The 22,411-nt window shown below is 45.0% G+C and overlaps 1 protein-coding gene across 5 annotated transcripts in view; it reads right to left on the bottom strand.

Moving 5' to 3' along the window:
• Positions 1-8,840, bottom strand: part of Art3 (ADP-ribosyltransferase 3 (inactive)) — a 28,807-nt gene extending 19,967 nt beyond the window's left edge. For 2 of the 5 annotated variants that reach the window (XM_085836852.1, XM_085836851.1), the window contains exons 1-3: positions 8,726-8,840; positions 7,500-7,577; positions 2,702-3,410 (exon numbers count right to left, since the gene is read on the bottom strand). In XM_085836852.1, coding sequence (XP_085692978.1) covers positions 2,702-3,410; positions 7,500-7,568 — 778 coding nt within the window. In that variant the 5' untranslated portion in view covers positions 7,569-7,577; positions 8,726-8,840. The remainder of the gene's footprint in view (positions 1-2,701; positions 3,411-7,499; positions 7,578-8,725) is intronic. The other 3 variants (XM_085836853.1, XM_029477276.2, XM_029477277.2) reach the window with 3 other exon arrangements.
• Positions 8,841-22,411: the final 13,571 nt, after the last annotated feature.

The raw sequence follows: 22,411 nt of genomic DNA, 5'->3' as shown, positions 1-22,411 counted from the left end.
CTTAGTTCTCAGGCTGGGACAGATGTAGATCAGGGATAAAGGACTTGCCTAACGTGTTCCTCTTTCTAGGTTTCATCTCCAGCAGCAAAAAGAAAAACAAAACACAACAAAACAAAAAGAACTGCAAAGCCCAAACATCAAAAAACCCACACCAGAACTCATCCAAAGTTTGAATAGCAAGAGTGTTTCCACACACCCACGTCAAGGATCCCACAGTTCAGCCTTCTCTGGAGGACTAGGTGTGAGAGTTAACAGTGAGTACAGAAGATGTCCACCATAGCTCCCTCCCCTCGGATATTTACAGCTGAAGTTTACTGCAGATTAGTTAAACCCATGTCTAAGCCTGGCCCTTGCTTATCAGTAATGTAATAGCCCTGCCTTTCTTTTCTTTCTGCCATTCTGTGTAATAAACATGTAATAAACTCTATGTAATGAACATGCTGAGCTTCTGAGGTTTCTTCATTGAACGTTCAGACAGCTCCACCCTAGCTCTTTCTGCATGTCTGTCTGTCTTGTCTTGCCTTACCTTGTCTTGTCTTGTCTTGTCTTGTCTTGTCTTGTCTTGTCTTGTCTTGTCTTGTCTTGTCTTGTCTTGTTTTCATTCCCTCATCAATTCCCAGTAAGGCCCAAGTCCCTAGAGCCATGCAAGGATGTGGCAGGCTACAAAAACTATTATTTGAGCTTAAAGACGGGTACTTCGCACATTCAGTCTTAGAAAATTTGCCTCAAGATACCGTGTCTCAGAAAACTGTGCTCGACACTTGGCCTCACCGCATCAAACAAAGGAGAGTAACCTGGGGAAGACCTGCAAACCCAGATCAGGGTTGTGTGGGAGAAGCAAAACCTTAGCTTGGTGGAGCGGAGAAGCTGGAAGCTTTGGTGAGCACAGCCCATAGCAGAATGATGTGGGATCTGGGTATCTCCAGGGGTGGGAAAGAGGAATGTACAGAGAGATTTCTACTTCTGTCAAAAGGTCTGGGGTGAATTATTTTTTCTCTGGGGTGAACTATTAATAAGATATTTTTAAATGAAGTCATAAAATTATTCTGGCAAAGGAAGTATTACAGAGGTAAAAACAAAGCAAAACAACAAAAATCTCAGCAGTTTACTAGACCAAGAGCATACATGGGGAAGACCGTGGAGTCATCAGACTGTTAGGGAAGAGACAGCAGTCATCAGACATTGTCTGGTTACTGACCCACCTACAACCCTGTCTACTTCTCTCTCTCTCTCTCTCTCTCTCTCTCTCTCTCTCTCTCTCCCTCCTCCCCTCCCTCCCTCTCTCTCTTTCCTTTCTCCCTCACTTCCTCTTTTCTCTTTCTTTCTTCCTTCCTTCCTTTCTTCCTTTCTAACTTAACTTTCTTTCTAACTTTCTTTCTTTCTAACTTTCTTTCTTTTGAGACATGATTTCTTTACAACGCTGTCTACTTTTCTTCCTTCCCTTCTTCCTTCCTTCCTTCCTTCCTTCCTTTCTTCCTTCCTTCCCTCCTTCCTTTTGAGACACGATCTCTTTATGTATCCCAGGCTAGACCCAAACCCAAGATCACAGATGTGCACAGCATCCTAGCGGCCACTTCTAATTCCCATTCTTCCTGTGTCAAGGAGGCTGCAAAACCGACTTCCTCCTTTCTAAGCCTTTCCTGTAGCTGTGCATGACCAAGAACGAGTTCCAGCAAAAGGCCGGATTCAGAAGTACAATGAAGATGCGTGGCGGGCCGTTTGCCCTCCCTGGCCTGGAAAGCAGGTGGATGGTTAGGTCTTCTGGGCCTGTCTTGGATGCTGACTCATGTCTCAAGGCAGATGGTAAAGCAAACAGTGGAACAGAGAGATAGCCGGGTTACTAAGGCTGCAGAAGAGCCGTGGAACCTAGCCTACCCCAGTCACCAATTCCTGCTAGGCTTTCTAATAAAGCTGAGAGAAAAACGAAGAGCCTTTATAATCCTTAGGATGCAAAGAGGGCACTCGATCACTAACCTATTACTCTCTGAGACAGGGTCTCACCTTAGCTGCCCAAGCCTTGGCATTTCTGCCTCGGCCTCCTGAACAGGTGGGAGCACAAGCCTGCACCATTGATCCAGGAACAGTAAAGACAGCTTAAATGATATGTGGTGTATGAGAGCTGAATACCCCATTGGGAATATTTAGACAACGTCTAAAAATAAAATTAAGTTCAGAAAGAATGAAAGCATGCTGTCCACTTACAAACATGATGGTGTGTACCTGGAAAACCCAGCTTAAATTTAGAACGGTTGCCAGATGCTTGGGAAGGGGATGGGATTGTGTTTACGGCCTGACTTGCAGCGGGAATTCTCCACGCCAACGCCGGCACTACTGACATTTTGGACCAGATCATTCTTAGTTACAGGACAGGGTCCTGAGCATTGCTTAGCTTTACCTGCCCAATAGCAGCCATACCTCTTCCTAAGTTGTGACAACCAAAAATTGTTTCTGACCATTTCGAAACCCTGCGGGGCAAAATGGGCTTTGCTTTACAGCGCTGCTCCGTCGTTTAACTTTAGTAATGAAGTACAGGTATTTATCTGACAACTGAGTTGTAGCTGAAGAAAGATCGTTCAGTGTAAGGCTGAAAACTGCCTTGCAAACACCAGTCGCTCTCTGGGACCTGAGTGCACCCCACCCCTTTCCTCCCAGACAGAGGCGCGCGCGGGGATCACTCAGATCGCGAGGGATCACTACTTACCCCCGAGGAATGCGCACTCGTAGTAGCTGCAGGTACTGTTTATGCTCTGAAGGACAAGGTCGTTGCTAGTTCCTTTCCTCGACACTTGAAAAACCTCACTCAGAGGTATTAAAACAACGCTGTCGTCGTCTTTATTAAGAAAGTTTCCCACGGCGACTCCAAAGCAGGTCTGGATGGTTAGCACCCGTTGGTTGTCGGCTGTCTCCGGTTTGGCTGAATACGCCAACGTGAAGTTGCCCAGCCTGACTTGGCTTTGCTCTCCGAATGTGAATGAAATGTCTGGGCTTGTGCTGTACACCACGGTTTTGTAACTTTTCTCGCAAGGTCGTCTCAGCAGCTGCAGGGCTCTTACCAGGTAAAAATGAAAAGCCTTGAACGGGAAGTTATAGATGTACCGTCTTCGGGTCAGGCCGGCCATCTTCACAGCGCTGCTGAATGTGTGGTAGAAGGGAGTCTGCTCTTGAGCCTCAGTCACGTAGGCCGTCAGAGCTATGCCATAGGTGTCCTTGAATTTCCTAGGGAGGAAGAGCTGAGCCTTCCGCGCTTCCCACTGGATCTCCGCATTGTCCCACACCGTCCGCAGGAGCGCATCGTTTGCCAACTCCTCCTTCTCCATCTGCGGAATATACTTCGATTCCATTCTGCTTTTGCACTTCAGGTATTCGTCGTCAAACGCGTTCTCTGCCATGTCTAACACTTCCGCCTTCACCTTAGGAGCAAAAGGAAAGGACGGCTCTTGAAATCACACATTTATTTGATATAAATTTCTCTCACAGTAGCGTGCCCACTCTCCCGTGCCCTTTTAATTACGGATCACATCCTATTGTGCGGACCGCGGAGAGAGTCTGTGTCAGTGGAGAGGTGCTGGTCGAATTCTCTGTGCAATTCACTCACCTGAGCTCGGGGAAGACAGTCTAGCCCAGGCTGGAACAGTGTCCTTCGCTACATTTTCTCCAACTCTTAAGACCGTTTTGTATAGTGCAAAATAGCATGTATTATAAAATACTGCGTGTGGTAGAAAATACATCCCGACAAATGTCAACTTTCCCTCTGGATACACCCTCCCTTATTCATGTGACTTTGCACTTCTGGCCCAAAGTAAAAGCAGGTGACCCAGGTCCTGCAATCAGAACACCCTTTCCTTGAAACCCTTTCCTTTAAAACTGTCAGCCTTGGGCTAGTGTCTGCTTAGGAATTCCAACAGGGGACATGGTCAGGAAGGAGAGCAGTGAAGCAATGGAAGGCACTGACAGAAAGGGAGGGCTGTAAGGATGAGGGTGTCCCTGTGAGGGCCACACCTTTCTGTCATCCGCCCCCGTGTCCCCTTTGTTTGGATGCCCCAAAGACCCGCCATCCATGTCTAAGGCCAAATGTATAAACTCACTGCTCACAATCATTAGTGACAACCTCAGCTATTTGTGGAGTCTTCCTTGGACACTGGATATCACTGCACCCTACCCCCCACCCCATTTCTAACCCTAACAGACTTTTACTTTCTATGCGCCTGCTCTTTCTCAGCACTCAATGCTTCATACCAATTACCTTACGTAATGGAGGAGCGGGAGGGGGGTTTACTATCACCAACCTCCCTTTGTTTTATTGTACTTTACTTCATTTATTTTAAAGGTTCAATTATTTTATTTTATGTGTATGAGTGCTGTGTGCGCGTATGTAAGTCACCACGTGAGTGTCTGGGGCTTGGAAGTTAGTAGACAGCATCACTGGAGTTCTGGGCGGTTGTGAGTCGTTTGTGTGCCAGGAACAGAACCCATGTCCTCTGTAAGAACAGCAAGTGCTCATAGCCTTCAAGCATCTCTCCTGCCCTTTTCCTTTAGAAATAAGGAGACTAAGATACCGAGACCTCTCTTTACATTTTTTCTTTAAAGATACCGAGACTGTACTCATATTTGATCCCAGACACTCTGGTTCCAGAAAACTGACATGTATGTGGCACTAGGTGGGGCAGTGCCAGAAACTGATGACTGACCTCAGGAGCTTCAGCTGGGGCTCACTGAGATCCCTATACTCCTGAGTTTGTAGGTCAGTTTCCTGACATGGGGATTTGAGCTTCGCAGATCAAGTCACTGCAGTTGTGAAGATATGAAATGCACTCTGCTCGCTAGCACAGAATGTACCAGAGATCAGCCTGAGCGCCAAAGCTTGTTTTATCTTGAAGACAGCAACATAAGACATCAGACCTAAAACCACCTCCCACATTCCTCCCGCTGGATCAGAATCAAGCCAATATGTTCCTGTCTTTTCCCTATGCCTCACAAAGCAGTCTTCACATGTCTAATTTTAGACAGCAAGCCTTTCTGGCCAGACACCATAGCTGATTGTGCGTTCTGTACAGGGCGTGCCTTGTAGTGGCACAGCTCCTAGGACCGTCACCACTGAGGACAAATGAATGAACAGGGAGGAGCAGGTACGGAAGGTTAGGTGAATGAGCTGACGATGTCTTCCCCTGACGAATCCACCTAAGCAAAGGCTCACAGCGATGAAATTCAGCTACCGAAAATTCATTTCAAATATGTGGAAATGACCTTGGTGTTTCAGAAGAGAAACCAATTAATGGAAAAACATTAGTAAAAGAAGTATGACAAAATGGTGTGTTGCAAACCAATACTTAAAAGACAGATTCAAACTACACGAGGCACCACTTCATACCCACCGGGATGAAAATAATGATCAGAACAAAAACCAAGGGCAAAGCAGGAAAATCACAAGCAGATAGGAGCAGCTGGACAAATAAATAGGAGCAGCTGAACGAATAGGAGCAGCTGAACTGGAGCCCTGATTCATGCTGGGTGGAGTGCAGCTGATATGGAGGGCTGCAGCAATACCTTGAGGAGTTCAACTTGAAGTTACAGTATGACCCAGTGCCCCTCTAGAAGTACAGTGAAATGTGCACTCACAATAATGTGCAGTTCTGTTAAGCAGAGTAGCACAGCCCCGGCTCAGTCATGTTCACCTATGCAGGTAGTACCAGGTGCACAACTACATATGTAAGTGTAGTCTGTCTTTTGCTACTTTGTGAGTTCTTCTTTCTTCCACCCTTATCCATCCCTTTTCTTCCACTCTTTCAACCCCCTAACACTAGATAGGAGAGAGAAAAGGAGAGAGGGGAAAGGAGGCAACATTATCATTAGACTACTGCCTTATGATTAGGGCATTGAGTTCCTTGGGCAACTTTGATCTTCGCTGTCAGGATATCTAATTTTTTTCTTCTCCTTGTTTCTGCTTTGCTCATGACTACTTAGCAAATGATGACCAACAGCAATCAACCAACAACCCACCCTGCCTCTCAGGGCCCTAGCATTTATATCCCCTCAGCAAAGTCCCCAGAATTCCCAACAACTCAAAATCACAGAAACTATCTGCTCTTGGCAAAATCACGCCCCTGCTAGAGCAGGAGGTAAATCACAATCAGCCACTGTGGACAGTCCGAAGCAGCCCCATACCCCACACCTGACCACGTTCTTAGATCTCATAGTATTTCTGTGTTTTTTAAAGAAACCAAAGTTCCAAAACTGTCGCTACATATAAGTGCTAGCTATACAAGTAAGTCCTGCATAAGGCTTAGCAAGAGAGCTTCTTTCTATGTATCCCTAGAGAGCAATAAATATATGAGAATGGAAACCATTCACACAGAACCCCCTACACAGATGTTCATGGCAGTACTATTTATAGTCGCCATAAAGTGGAACAACCCAGATAGATGCCTGATTGATAAACAAGATGTGGCACAGCCCTGTGATGGTGTTGGTGTTCATTAACGAAAAGAACGAGCTACTAATGCATGCCACAACCCGGGTGGGCTTTGAAAACAGTATACTAAGCCAAAGACACCAAACACAAACGGCCACATGCCGCAAGATTCCACTCTGCTGAAATGTCCACACACTCCTCCGGTTGTCAGAGAATGGAGGGAGGGGGAACTGGGGCTGACCTCCAGTATGCAAAGCGCCTCTCCAGAGCAGTTACTGCAGGACAGCATCGGAAGGACGCTATAAACCAATGAGGTATGTGCTGTGAAATGTTTTAAGGGTATCTCAACTATATGTCTTAAGGAAAAGAACCAACAACACAATGTGTAAGGAAAAGAACCAACAACACAATGTGTAAGGAAAAGAACCAACAACACAATGTGCGGGCCACAGGGTATAGGATGCTGTTGCACTAGAATTCTAGAGTCTAGAAGGTGGATCAAAACTCTAAAACTGGATGCAATGTTTTCTTAAGGCAGCTTAAAGAAGGCAAGTGAGATACCTGTTTCAGGCCACTCATAAAGTATGCTTACTGCTTTTAAATATTGAACTGCAAATAACATGATAACATTTCTGCCAGTAGAAAGATAAACGAGGGGATAGCCGTTACTTAGTTAATGTAACAAACATGGAATCAACACTGGCATTATCGGGAGAACACACAATATGGCCAGAATATTTATTCACACGGAAATGCTGTGCAGTATTAGCTGTAGGCAAGGTTAAAAGTATCATATTTTTAATTAAATTATACACAAAGAGAGAGAAACCACCTAGGCTATCTACACGATCCCCCAAGAGTTGATCCCTCTGAGTGAGGAAGTTTGTGGTTGAATTTTTCTGTCTTTGCTTAATTTAAATTTTTAAATTTTCTATACTTACCACAGGTGTAACCTGCAAAATGAAGGAAAAGCTGCTTCCAACAAGTTAATTTGCCTATTCTGGCTCCTCTCAGTCCGCAGAGATGCCTCAGGCTGTGTTACAGGGCTCCCATCCCAGGGAGCGAGCATGCTTCCCGTTCCCTACATTACCTGGAAGATGTCCATTAGAACTGCGGCTGCCAGCAGCGTGGTGACCATTTCAAAATGTCCCATCTTCATTTTTCACGTCTGGATTAGAATGAAAAACTTTAATTCAGTAAATTTAACAAAGAGGGTTTAGGGAAATGGAACTGGATAAGGTGATGTTACATATTTTTTCATTCTGGATAGATATTGTGATGGTCGAAGTGGTTATCAAATACATTTCTATGACTATAAGAGGCATTCAATGTTATGCAGATGTCTAACAGTTTGTTCTAGAGATGTCGATGTGAAACTGCAGAGAACTTTAGTGCTTCCAAGTCTACTCCCACATAACTTTAGACAGACTCCCTCCAGAGAGACTTTTTCCTCCCAATCTCTAAATGTCCCCTGAGTACGCACAGGAAACAACACAAACTAAAACCACCATGCTCTCATTCTCACTCCCGGTTTCTAAGAATGGTCTAGAAACTTTCCCGTGTGAAGCTTCCGTTCTTCCGTTCACTTTGCAAGTTAGAGCATGCCCACTTGGGTGGGAGCGGAGACATGAGGTCAGCAGCAGTACAAAGCTTTTCGCCTGAGGTGACCTCCCTCCTCCAACTCGTCACAATCAACACAAGCCAGAGGCTGAGCCAGTGTGGAATGTCCTGACGTTAGGAACAGACTCAGGAGCCCTTCGAAGGCAGGGATTCTAACAAGATTCTATCATTCTCCTGGCTGGGCACCCAGTACCCATTCCGGTATTTGTGGCAGCATAAGGGATAGACAGGACGGCAAGAATCCTCACTGGCTGAAGCTATCCAGAGCCATTAACCAACTCAACCAGTAACACAGGTTGTTAGCCTCCGGTCTCGCACACACATAATGCTCCAGCAAAGCTGCTATTGCTGTAACTCAAATGCAGACTCTATTTTCATATATATATATATATATTTTACCAAACAGCATAGTCTGGATTCTGAATGAGATAATAAACAGCATAGGGGAAGGAAGGGCAGTCTTTCTTGTTGTAATCCATCCTGGTCCCAGGTTCCTGTCTTCAAAAGCAGTCCTTTTATCTAATGCTATTAAAATATCTGTAGTTATTTTAAGACGCTACTCTGTGTCAAACTGCCCTCTCAAAGAGTCTAAGGAATAGACTTTTCCATAGGCAGCATGTGCCAAGCCAGCCGTGGGCCAGGGTTTCCCTGGTCTTCCTTTCTGCAGTTTGGGTGCAAATAAATCAAAATGTTTACCTGGCGTTTGTGCCTTTGCAGGAAGTTTAAATGACGGCCCTGTCTCACACCAGATTCCCACTCTGCTGTGGAGAACTTCCCTCCAGGATAGGATGTTGTTGACAGTGAACTGCCTGGGAATGCTTTTCTTTTTATAACACCCCTAGTGGTAGCTTGGCAGTGGCTCATTAGTCAACTTCTGCCCTGCTATTTATATCCGGTCGCCACACTCTGCCCTGGAACCACTGCTGTTAACACTAAGTCTCCAAGAGGTCTGTGAATCCACAGAGCATGCTCAGTTCTGAACCCAGCCCTGGACTCCCTTGGAGCAGTGTGTGTGTGTGTGTGTGTGTGTGTGTGTAGTTGGGGGATGGGGGTGGGGCTGGGTTGGTGGGGTGGCGGGGTGGTCAGTTCCCAACAACTGAGCCTTTGACACTCATATGCCAGAGGGAAGGCTGGACTGTCCTCTATTAGATGACACCCACAGCAAGGGGGCTCACTTGTTAAACACTGTCAACAGTGATGGCTATCACCACTCAACCAGCTGACTGCGGTTCAGGTACTGTGCCAGGTGCTGAGACACACAAACAAGCTGAGCACAGTACTGAAATTTGTTTGGCAGTCACTACTCTGTGTGTGTCCCCAGACCCAATCAGGTAACAACTGCTCAGGATAAACGAAGGCCAGCGAAAGTCCACCCGGGAACGCTGGCAGGAAGGGAGCTGGGGATGCCGGCATCTAGAACACGTTTTGAACAAGGACAGATGTTGGCTGGTTTTCTGTCGCTTTGATGCCAGCTAGAGTCATTTGGCATGAGGGCACCTCAATTGAGAAAACACACCCCTCGCCCTCGGCCCCCTGGGCTGGAGAGATGGCTCAGAGGTTAAGAGCCCTGACTGTTCTTCCAGAGGTCCTGAGTTCAATTCCCAGCAAATCACACGGAGGCTCACAACCATCTGTAATGGGATCTGATGCCCTCTTCTGGTGTGTCTGAAGACAGCTACAGTGTAGTCATATAAACAAATCTATGAGAGAGAGAGAGAGAGAGAGAGAGAGAGAGAGAGAGAGAGAGAGAGAGAGAGAGAGAGATCCCATTAGCCTAGTACAATTCATTGGTTGGGGAAGATCCGGCTCACGGTGGGTGTAGTCCCAGGTGTCATAAGAAAGTGGACTGAGCAAGCCATGAGGAAACTGGTAAGCAGCCCTCTTTCATGGCCTCTGCATCAGTTCCTGCCTCTAGGTTCCTGCCCTGCTTGAGATCTCGCTCTAACCTCCCTTAGAGATGAACAAGATGACCCCAGGTTGCTTTTGGTCTCGGTGTTTTTTCCATTTCGTTTTCTGAGACAGGGTTCCTCACTGAACCTAAAATGACTTTGCTAGGCTTGGTGGCAAGTGAGCTCCAGGGACCCTCTTGGCTTCTGATTTCTATGTGGGCTGGGGATCTGAATTCAAAACTTCTCACTTACAAGGCAAGCATTTTCTATCTCCTATGCTCTCATTTTTTTAAATAAGAAATTTGTCTTGGGGGCTTGAGCTAAGGCTCAGCAATGGAAAATACTGGCTTGAACCCACATGGCAGCTGTTTGAACGAGAATGGCCCCAACAGGCTCCTGTATTTGAATGCTTAATCCCAAGTTGTTGGAGCTATTTGGGGAAGACTAGGATGTGTGACCTTACTGGAGGGGGTGTGTCACTGGGGACAGGCTTTGAGTTTTCAAAAGCCCACACTCCAGGCCCTGTCTCTGTCTCTTTCATGCTTGTAGCTCAGAGGTAAGCTCTCAGCTACTGCTCTAGCACCATGACTGGCTGCTGGCTGCCATGATTGCCGCCATGGACTTCAACCCTCTGGAACCACGAGCCCCAAATCAATGTTTTCTCTTATTCATTGCTGTGGTCATGGTGTTTTGTCACTGAGGAAAAATGTAACTATGACAGCCGTTCACAACCATTTGTTACTGACGTCGCAGAGGATCTGGCGCCCTCTTTTGGCCTCCAGGGTCACTGCATGCAATGGTGCACAGACATACATGCAGGCAAAACATTCATATAAATAAAATTAAAAAACCAATACAAAATCTAGGAACTGGTCTTTAAATTACGTATCAGCATTGTCAGAGGTATTCCACTTATTTCTGTCCCAAGTAAGGGGAAACTGCAGGGTATATAATGGCGCTGAGTTTGCACCTCAGGACTCACCTATCGGGTGTTTGCTTTTTCCCATGTGCATTGATTCAGAGGCTGTATGCCTGCTACCTTAATTTCTTATACCGGAGCAGAGAGCAAAGGGGCCCAGATTCCACAGCGGGGCAGCTGCTGACTGAGGGCCCGAGGAGGAGCACTCTCAAGCCTTGCTGCTTTCTGTCGTGACTTGCAGCTCCCTGCTGCAACCAACTCCCTGTGAGCCAACTCTTTAGCCAAACCCATTCCTTCACATTTGATTTCTATGTGTTCTGTAAGTTCAATGTTAAAATCGCTTTTGCTGTTATTAAAATGGGACGATTCATACCGTACTGTTCTATACAGGCTATGGTATTAATGTCAAAAGAAGAACCAACAATGCACTTTTGCGACAGAGTTGGAGTTGCTGTCAGAGGAGATCAGCAGGGCAGCTTCAGCAGAAGGTACACTGGTTCTGACTTCATGTTTATGTAACCCAGCTGTAATAAGCAATACACTTTGTATTCAATGTCTAAGACAGAACCTTCCCAGAATGTACAAATAAAGTATTTATATAAACCATAACATTGATTTAAATTTTTTTTATTTGAAGAATTGGTACCTGACTTTAGGAAAGCAAGCCTCAAAAAAAAATTGTTATGTATTTCTTTTTGTGTCTCTGTTCTGTTCTCTCTCTCTCTCTCTCTCTCTCTCTCTCTCTCTCTCTCTCTCTCTCTGTGTGTGTGTGTGTGTGTGTGTGTGTATACCAGAGGTTGAGGTCAGGCATTTTTCCTCAGTTGCCATCTCCACCTTTTCTTTTGTGAGAGGATCTCTCACTAACCCTGGCAATGGCTGATGCAGCTCGCTGGCCAGCATGTCCCAGGGGACTCCCTGCCTCTGCCTTCCCACAGCTAGGGTTACAGACACAAGCCACTGTGCTTCCAAAGCCGGAACCTCATGCTTGTGCAGAAAGTAGTTTATCCACTGGGCCACCTCCTCAGCTTCAAATATCTTAAAAGCAAATTGTTGAGGGCAGATCAGGGTCCGTGCTGCCCAGTTATACACTGTATGTTTTATTTCCTATGGTAACATGCACGTCTGACTCAGCTGACTGAAGTCTCTGTATCAGTCCTTAGTGAAACGATCATGCATAGCTAGCTGGTGTATTGTTAAGAAGCACCTTAATCCATCTCTGCTCAGGGCTTTCACCGCTTGGTGTAGCTTCAGACCTTGTCCAGAAACCAAAGGGCTCACCCTGTTTGCAAACGTTAAGAATATCATAGCTATAAGCTGACAGGCCCCAAATGATACATGCTGTAAAGATAGTTACATGAGAAGGATGCTAAAGAAACACCTGTACGGACGGACATGATAGGACACCCTGCCCAGATGTGTACACACTCAAGACGGAAGGCAGGCTTTTCAGAGACAGTTGCTGAGGCCCTATAGAAAGTCTCTGTCTATGTCTCTGTTTTCTGTCTCTGTTTTCTGTCTCTGTGTCTGTGTGTGTCTCTGTCTCTCTGTCTTTCTGTCTCTCTCTCTGTCTCTCTGTCTCTGTCTCTGTCTCTGTCTCTCTCTCTCTCACACACACACACAGACACACACACACACACAACCAGCCAGGCTTTTCTTGGTGGGCTTTAGTCTAAATCTGGGGGCATAGGGGGTGTTTAAAAAGTTACACAGGATTTTATTTTTTAAGTTCAGAATATTTTAGTAGCTATATGAGTTATACACAATAACTGTCTTCGTTGTGACACTTTCACAAGTGTAGATAATCTACTTTGTTCATATTCACCCTCATTCCCCCCCTCTTAGAAAAGCAGTGTTATTTATAATAGCAATGACAGGTTTCTTGTTTGTTTGTTTATTTTTTGAGACAGGGTTTCTTTGTGTTGCCCTGGCTGTCCTATAACTCACTCCGTAGACCAGGCTGGCCTTGAACTCAGAAATTCACCTGCCTCTGCCTCCCAAATGCTGGGATTAAAGGCGTGCACCACCATGCCCGGCTGGCAATGACATTTATAATAGTGTTTATAACTCAGTTCCAATGTCCATCCTCTAATAAATGGATAACGAACAGTATTATTCAACTGTTAAAAATAAGAAGTAGAGCCGGGAAGTGGTGGCGCACGCCTTTAATCCCAGCACTCGGGAGTCAGAGGCAGGCAGATTTCTGAGTTTGAGGCCAGCCTGGTCTACAGAGTGAGTTCCAGGACAGCCAGGGCTACACAGAGAAAGCCTGTCTTAAAAAAACCAAAAATAAAATAAAATAAAATAAAATAAAATAAAATAAAATAAAAAATAAGAAGTAATGATAGATTTACATCGCATGACATATCTGAGTAACCGAGCATAAGGACAGTGTCTCCAAAGGTGGTTCCTCTCCAGGGCCATGGAAGCGGCGAGGGCGTTTCCCTATGAATTCCCCACGCCTACCTCCTCCCTCCGCCAAAGACCCTGCTACTCACTCACCACCTGGCATCACAGATTTCTCTGTGTCCCTTAAATATTATCACGGAATCAGTGTGTCGTCTTTGGTGACTGACTTCCTAGCATTCCTGATGGATGCTTTGACATTGCACGCATGCAGTGTGTCAGAAGCTCTAAAAATGGTCTCAAGTGCAGTGGGTAGATCGAATGGGCCTCAAATTCACAATCCTCCTGCCTCCATACTGAGCTCTAGGTTTTACAGTCATGTGCCATTATTCCCAGCTAAAAACTATACATTTCAATTAGGTAAATGTTACGGTATATAACATTTACTATCTCAAAAGGAGCTGTTTTTTTGTTTTTTTGTTTTTGTTCTTCACCTTTTTTTTTTTAAGATTTATTTATTTATTATATGTAAGTACACTGTAGCTGTCTTCAGACACACTAGAAGAGGGCGTCAGATCTCGTTACGGATGGTTGTGAGCCACCATGTGGTTGCTGGGATTTGAACTCCGGACCTTTGGAAGAGCAGTCGGGTACTCTTACCCACTGAGCCATCTCACCAGCCCTTTTTTTTTTTTTTTTTTTTTTTTTAAATCAATTAACTTTGTATTTCTTTTATTTCCATTTGCGAGAGCACATGCATGGGTATGTCATGGCATGTACATATGCCAATGACCACCGGAGGGCAGCAAAAGAACACGATCTCTCCATTTCATAGGCTCCACTCTTGGCAGAAACAAACTTTGAATTTAAGTCTTCCTCAAAGAGGGGCTATAACTGAGAATCTATTACAGATCTAGGGACGAGATTGGCAGACTGGAGGGAGAGGGAAGACTGCCAGCCTGCTTCCCTGGCCAGCATAGTTGATGGGTTCTCAGGGAATCTCTGATTGAGTGAACCTAGGAAAGGTGACTGAGGCAGAGCCAGCTTCCCACCTTCAGCCAGCAAGAGAAGGGAACCTGAGTAGAGGTTGCCAGACAGCCAGCCACCTGATAAAAAGGTAAAGAGGGAACCAGTGTTGGCTCCCAGTACCAAGGAACACATTCTAACTGGAACCCTCAGTGACCACACTTGCAGGGACTCAGAAATATTCCCTTTCAGGCAGCACACAGCCACCACACTCTCCTAAAACCCAGAGAGGGTAACAGAAGTCAAGGAACAGACAGGACCTAAGATTACAGTCATCTCAAACCCTACACTCCCAGATAAAGACACAATAACACCCAGGACAGTATGTCTCCACTAAAGACCAGCAACCTTCTATCCGTAGGTCCTGAGAAATGTTATATAGTTGAAGCACCAGACAAGGACTTCAAAATAATCTTCATGAATATGTTAGAGGTCTTAAACAAGGAAATGAATAGCCCGGCATGGTGGCGCACACCTTTAATCCCAGCACTCGGGAGGCAGAGGCAGGCGGGTTTCTGAGTTTGAGGCCAGCCTGGTCTACAGAGTGAGTTCCAGGACAGCCAGCCAGAGCTATACAGAGAAGCCCTGTCTCGGAAAAAACAAACAAACAAACAAACAAACAAACAACCAGAAAACTCAGACTGAGGGAAACTGGAAATGAAAAACTTAGGAACTCAAACAGAAAACTCAGGCAAGGGGCTGGAGAGATGGCTCGGTGGTTAAGAGCAAAGACTGAGGCTTGAGTTCAATTCCCAGCAACCACATGGTGGCTCACAACCATCTGTAATGGGATAAGATGCCCCCTTCTGGTGGTCTGAAGACAGCTACAATGTAGTCATATCTATTATAATATAATAGATATGATTATATATTATATACTCATATTATATATATTAATAAATAAACTGTAAAAAAAGACAAAGGGAAAAAAAGAAAAGAAAACTCAGGCAAGCTTCACCAATGGAATACAAGAGATGGAAGAGATGGAAGAGAGAGGCATTGAAGATAAAAGAAAAGAATACTTCAGTCAAAGAAAATGTTAATTTTTTTTTTCAAGACAGGGTTTCTCTGTGTATCCCTGGCTGTCCTGGAATTCACTTTGTAGACCAGGCTGGCCTCAAACTCAGAAATCCGCCTGCCTCTGCCTCCTAAGTGCTGGGATTAAAGGCGTGTGCCACCACGCCCGGCTGAAAATGTTAAAATTTAAAAACTCCTGGCACAAAACATCTAGGAAATCTGTGAAAGTATGAAGAGACCAAATCTAAAGATACTAGAAATAAAGGAATGAGAAGAAACCCAGGTCAGAGGAGTAAGAATATATTTTCAATTAAATCATAGAAGAAAAGTTTCCCAACCTAAAGAAGGAAAGGCCTATCAAGGAACAAGGAGCTTACAGAACACCAAATAGACTGGGCTAGAAAAGAAAGTCCCCTTAGCACATAACAATCAAGACACTAAACTTACAGAACAAAGACAGAATGTGGAAAGCTGCAAGAGAAAAAGCCCAACTAGCGCGTGCCAGCAGACCTATTAGAACAGCACCTACCATCGCAACGGAGACTCGAGTCTCAAACTACCTTTATTTGCAGCTGATATGATAGTATCCATAAGGGACCCTAAACATTCTACTAGAGAACTCCTACTAAAGTAGCTAGATACAAAATGAACTCACAAAACTCAGTAGCCCTCCTATATACAAGTGGCAAATGAACTGAGAAAGACGTCAGGGAGACATCATCGTTCACAAAATATATCTTGGGGTAACTCTAGCCAAGCAAGTGAAAGATGTGTATGATAAAAACTCTAAGACACTGAAGACAGAAGCTGAAGATCTCCGAGGATGGGAAGATCTCCATGCTTGCGAATTGGTAGGATTAATGCCAAATTAATACCAATTAATAGTAAAAATGGCCCTCCTATCAAAAAGCAATCTATGGATTAAATGCAATCTCCTTCAAAATTCCAACACAATTCTTATACTTGAGAAGACAGTTTTCAGCTTTATATGAAAATGCACACACACACACACACACACACACACACACATACACCAAACAAACCCAGAAGTGCTAAACAATACTGAATGATAAAAGAATGGCTGGATGTATCGACATTTCCTATCTCGAGTTGTACTACGGAGCCATAGTCATGAAAACAGCATGTTTTAAAATTTATTTCACTGGACCAAAAAAAAAGATATGTTGATCGACGGAATAGAATTGAAGGCTCAAAGATAAGTCCACACAGCTATGGAAACTGAAAACCACCTCGATGTCCATTAGTGGATGAATGGATAAAGAAAACATGGTACATTTATACAATACAGTATTACTCAGCCACTAAAAGATGAAATTCTCAGGTAAATGAGTGGAACTAGAAAAAAGCTGTGAGTGAGCTGTGAGTGACTCAGACCCAGAAAGACAGCTACAGCACATATTCGCTCAGATTAGGAATGTCAGCACTTAAGTCACTGACAAGCAGGCTCTATATATAACCGCAGAGGTTAGGTAGGGAAGGGCTTCGATTGTGGGAGCCTGTGAGTCTCTGCGCCTGCGCACTTCTTGCGCGTTTTCTTCGATTCTTTTTTTCTTGTTTGGTACTTTTGTTACATTCCGATTTGTTTGGGTTTGATTTATCTTATTTTATTATTATTCCTTAGATGCCTGTTTTTCTAAGGAGAGACAAAAAGGGTGTGGATCCGGATGGGAGGGGGGTTGGGGAGGAACCGGGAGGTACCTGGAGGGGAAACCAGAATATGTTGTATTTTAAAAATCCATTTTCAATCAAAGGAAAAAAGCTGGAGAGAACCTTTGTCCTTCCTCGGCTTCTGCTGATTTCCCGTGTTAGATGCAGCGTTTATTATTTTTTTCCTAAGAGACCTTGAGAATTGTTTAGCTTCCCCCAAAATCAGGCAAAAGAAAAAATAATAAAATTAAAACAGAAACTGCCAGGCTCTGAAGGAATCCCAGAGGCTTACCGGCCTTCTCACATTGTTGTCTATTGTCCCATCCAGAAGGGAGGCAGGCGCTCCTCTCTGGTCTAGAGTCTGATTATTCTTGGTAGCACCACTCTGGACATGCTAATCCCTCTTTCTCTCTCTGGTGAACCTCCTTGTTCTGGTATTCTCTGCCTTTTCCCTCCTGTCTAAACCACTAGCAATGTAATCTTAAAACAACACAGACTACCACCCCTACGACCTGCAGTGTATACTATAAGGATGCTACTTTATTAGACCTAAGACATGGGTGCTGTGTTCATGTACTGAAATGTGAATGCAGTTAAAAATTTATATACAATGTGAACTGGCAAAAAAAATGACTGAGTGGGTAAAGTGCTAGCTGCTAAGCCTGATAACTCGAGTTTAATTTTAGGACCCACATGAGGGAGGCAATTCCTGCAAGGTGTCCTCTGACCTCCACAGAGAGCCATGGTGCTAATGCACACACACACACACACACACACACACACACACACACTCTCACAATTTTAAAAGCTTTCTATATAATTCTAGTTTCAAAATAATTTTCCTTCTCTCTCTCTCTATGTGTATATATATATATATTAGTGTTTTCCAAGATAGGGTTTCTCAGTGTAGCCTTAGCTGTCCTAGAACCCACTCTGTAGCCCAGGCTGACCTTGAACTCAGAGATCCCCTCACTTTGTAGACCAGGCTGGCCTCAAACTCAGATCTTTCTGCCTCTGCCTCCTAAGTGTTGGGATTAAAGACATATGCACCAGGCCCCAAAAAGCTGGATAGTACACAAATCCCTACAAAGTTTGGGTCAACCTTATTTTTGGAACTTATTTTCTCTCTTAATGTCTCATTTCAGACACTTACGTGTGAGTTCTATAGTATGTTACTTTCCTATTCGTTTTCTCCGTGTCTCTGTGTCAAACAGCTGCTGACACAGAAGCGTGTAACTGAAGTCCCCAGTGAGAAATCCCCACTCAACAGCATGCATGTGGCACAAGTTTGAAGTCCAGTTTCTAGTTTCTGAAAAAGGACTTGGCCTTTTTACACCCTTACTCTGAGTTGCGAGTCTTGAATTCCTAACTAAATCAGAATTCTTCCCCACTCCTCATCCCTTTGGCCATGGCTTGCGGCTTAAATAGCAGCAACTACAAAGAACACATTCAAGCTGCATTTAAGAGAAATCTAGTCAGCCAACTTCTTAGACCGTTCTGGGTCTTATCGAATGCAGCATATACTTATTAACAACACAGTAAGCCTTTATAATGACTAATCCAGTAAGCCTGATCCACAGGTTTTCAGTGTTGGAGAATATACCCAAAGCCAGCAAGCACTCCACCACTAAGCGAAATCCCTAATTCCTGAGCCACAGATGCTGAGAGATCAGTAAACGAAACAGATACTGCTCCAGGGAGCTCATAGCTGACAAGCAGAGTGGGCTGGGAGAAGCAGGAAATCAGATAGTAAGTTGCCGGGAGATAAAAAGCCCCTTGGAATGAGCAGGATTAGAAGTATGCAGTGTGGGGACTTGAGGGGTTTTTGTATTAAATAGAGCGGGTCAAGTGGAGTTTCCCAAAGGCCGCAATCTAAACAACAACAAAAAAAGACAGGAGAGAGGCAGCTGGTGGGGCTTCATGGAGGAAAACTCACCTCCAGACAGAGGAGAGCTGTAACCACCTCCAGGCACCACAGCCCTGCTGCGAGCACTCTGAAAGTGACCTGGTGACGACTGAGACGGGAAGGTTTCAGGATGGTTCGTCTTATTTAACTTTTAAAGCTGTGACTGGTTTGCTGGGATGCTTTCAGTGCTTGGAACAACGGAAGTATTTGCATCTGTTTTTGAACTTGACATTTCATGAAGTCTAAATATAGATCAATTATCTGTGATGAAAATTTAGTATGCAAATGCTGAGGGCTGTCAGTATAAAATCTTGAAGGGTTTCAATCACAGTAAGAAAGTAAGTGTGCCCTTTAAATACAGTGGTTTAAATAAGAAAATTAGTAATATTAATTTCACTTGTTTTTTCCTCCCCCCCCTTCTTCCTCCTCCTCCTCCAAATGTGGCTACAAGAAAGATTTTTTCCGTTTGGTTTATTCAGGTAGGGTCTCTGTAGTATATATAGGCTGACGTGAAATTTGCCATGTAGACCAAGTTGACCTCTTGGGGCAGCCTCCAGATAAACAGAAGTGCTGGGATTATAGATGTCAGCCACCACACCTGACTCAGAAAGTTTCTAAATATCCAGGTAGCTAATTTGTTATTGTTTTTTTTTTTTTTTTTTTGAGAGTCTCTTGTAGCCCAGGCTGACTTCCAATTTGTCATATAGCTAAGGATGAGTTTGAATTCCTAATTCTCTCCTCTGCTCTCTGCCCTCTGCCCTCTGCCTGCCTGTCCAGTAGTGGGACTGCAGACATGTGCCACAAAGCCTGGTTTATGCAGTCCTGGGGATCAAACCCAGGGATTCCTGCATGCGAGGCAAGCCCTCCCCACCTGAGATTCCTTTCTAGCCTCTTTTATGTTTGTCTGGGGTTTGTTGTCTGTCTGTCTGTTGGTTTGTTTGAGAAGGTTTTGCTATGTAGCCCAGATGGCTCAGAGCTGAGCTCCTGAGTACAGGGAGCACAGTCCTGCATTACCGTGCCTAGCACTCTGTAGTTCTATTCAAAGCTGAGCTACAACAAGCAGTCGGCCTGTTATGGCTGAGGAAAACAGGAAGGTTCAGTGGTGAGGGCAGGCCAGGCAGTGAGTGAAGTTCAGGAGGTGGGACCGTAAGACCTGTGTCTATTATGCCTTTCTGGAATGCCAAGTCTGGAAGTGGTAGAGCCCACGGGAAATCCATGCTTTCCTCCTAGACACATCTTCTAGGTAACCCTCGGGTCTGTGAACCCATGTCCATCCATCGCCTGTGGCTTGAAGTTACAATGAGCATACCATGAAGAGGTGGAAAGTCACGTCCACAGTTCAGAGGGAAATTCTGAACCACTCTTCCAGTCGGTCTCACAGGAAAATGTGGATAGATGCACAGCTGGGTTCACTGTGCACACAAAGACTTCCACATCTCGTGGGAAGAGGTGACAGTTACAACCAGGCAAGTCTCAAGGAAGGAAGAACTGGAAGAATGTGGGGGCGGGCTCCTCACATGCCTGTGCAATCAAGCCCATGGACTGCGGCAGGCCTCTTCCTTCCTCCTCTGCTCCACACGGTCTCTTCTGTTGTTCTCTTCAATACAGCCTTTTGTTGTTTGTTTTTAAGACATCGTTTCTCTGTGTAGCCCTGGCTGTCCTGGAACTTGCTCTGTAGACCAGGCTGGCCTCGAACTCACAGATCCACTTGTCTCTGCCAGAGTTCTAGGACTGAAGGTGTGAACCACCGTACCCGGCTTCACTTTAACCATCTTTATCTGAAAAAAGAGTTTCTTTCGCCATAGAATACTAAATGGGATAGAAAACAAGCAATAGCAATTTGTTTTCAGCTGTAAGATGTCCAAAAAACAAGGACCAAGGACAAAACCAACCGGAGACAGGACATAATTTATCCTAAGTGCCCTCCTAGATAAGAGCTGACCCGGCAAAGAAAGCTTTCACTTACAGCCAGCACACTGTCTTCTTTAAAGCACTATTAAATAAGTGAACCATCGCATAGCCTGGCGGAGAGGCTAGAGCTCCTCCCTGCGGCATGGAAGATGCTGTAACCAAACGTGCAACTCTGCCTCTATTCCCAAAGCTGGAAACCCCCATGAAGTAGCTGTTGTGGGAGCATCAGCCAGACTTAAAAGAAAACTAAAGAGAACTTACTGCTGATTTAGAACTGTAAATGTGTTCCCTTCTGAAACAGGAAACATCAACTATTAGAAGAGAGGAAGCAAGTCTAGCAGGCAGGGACAATCCCTGTGTGAGGGTGGCACATGGTGTGGTGGCCGGCCTTGGTCTGGGAGCATTCTTACATGGCTTAGGACCAATAACTGTCCTCTCTCTCTCCTCTCTCTTTCTCTCTCTCCCTCTCCCCCCCCCCTCTCTCTCTCTCTCTCTCTCTCTCTCCTCTCTTCTCTCTCTCCCTCCCTCCCTCCCTCCCTCCCTCCCTCCTTCCCTCCCTCCCTCCCTTCCTCCCTCCCTCCCTCCCTCCCTCCCTTCCTCCCTCCCTCCCTTCCTCCCTTCCTCCATCCCTCCCTTTCCCATTTTTTTCACACAGGGCAAATGAAGGGGAAGTATGACAACAGACCATGTTCCTGATTTAAAGGACCCCACAAAGTGAACTGTCACCATTTTAGCATCTAAAGGCATCCTGATTCCTGAAGGACCGACTCCCGACTGACTCCCAGATGTCTTGCACCTCACTGGCCCCCCATCCCCTCGGCCCATTTGTGCTAGTGTGACAGATCTAGTGTCCATCCCGTAGATAACTTACTCTGTAGCCCTCGTTTCTTTGTCAAACATGTGCACGCTTGATTGAGAGCCAAGTCTTACGCAGTTTCCACCCTTAATGCTACTCAACACTGCTATTTCCTCTTCTAGATTGTCCAAGTCACTTAGTTTTTTGACTTAGCTGCCCATACAATCTGGAATGGCCTGGGCATACAGTTAGACAACTCAGGGGCAGACAGGGGACAGCACATCTTTGTCTTTTGAGATATCTACACATGGGAAAACTAATTGAGAACAGACAGGCAAAAAGCCATTTACAGGTTTGTACTTAGAAAAGCAAGAAGGGTTCAGCTGATACTCTTTTAATGTTAAGGCCAAAAAAGGATCTTAAAAAATTATATAGGTGTTAAAAAGCAAACAAAACCTCAGGCCAGGAGAGAGGTTGCATAATAATCTCAACATCCGGCAAGTCTCTGAGTTCAAGGCCAGCCTGGACTACATAGTGAATTCCAGGAAAGCCAGGGCTACACAGTGAGGCCCTGTCTCAAAAGCAAAACAAATCAAATGAAAGAAACAATAACATAAGCTAGCCATGGAGGCTGAGGCAGGAGGATTATGAGTTTGAGGCACAGTCTGGACTATGATAAGAAAAAGGGAGGAGGGAGGAAGGGAGGGTAGGAAGGCTCAAACTAAAAGAGCCAGGACCTTTGGAAGTTCTTCAGCAAGTGTGTGCACCAATACCCACCCTCTCCACAAACTAAAAATACACAAAAACAACAACAAAAACAACAACAACAAGCTAAACCACCAGTTGCTTCTGTTTAAAAACGTAACTCAACGCATAGGAGGAAAAGCCATAAGTACAGAAATGTACC

This window comes from Mus caroli, unplaced genomic scaffold (assembly GCF_978045245.1).
Source record: "Mus caroli unplaced genomic scaffold, Mus_caroli_1 scaffold_4, whole genome shotgun sequence".
NCBI classification, from domain to species: Eukaryota; Metazoa; Chordata; class Mammalia; order Rodentia; family Muridae; genus Mus; species Mus caroli.
This window is presented reverse-complemented; position numbering and strand designations above follow the sequence as displayed.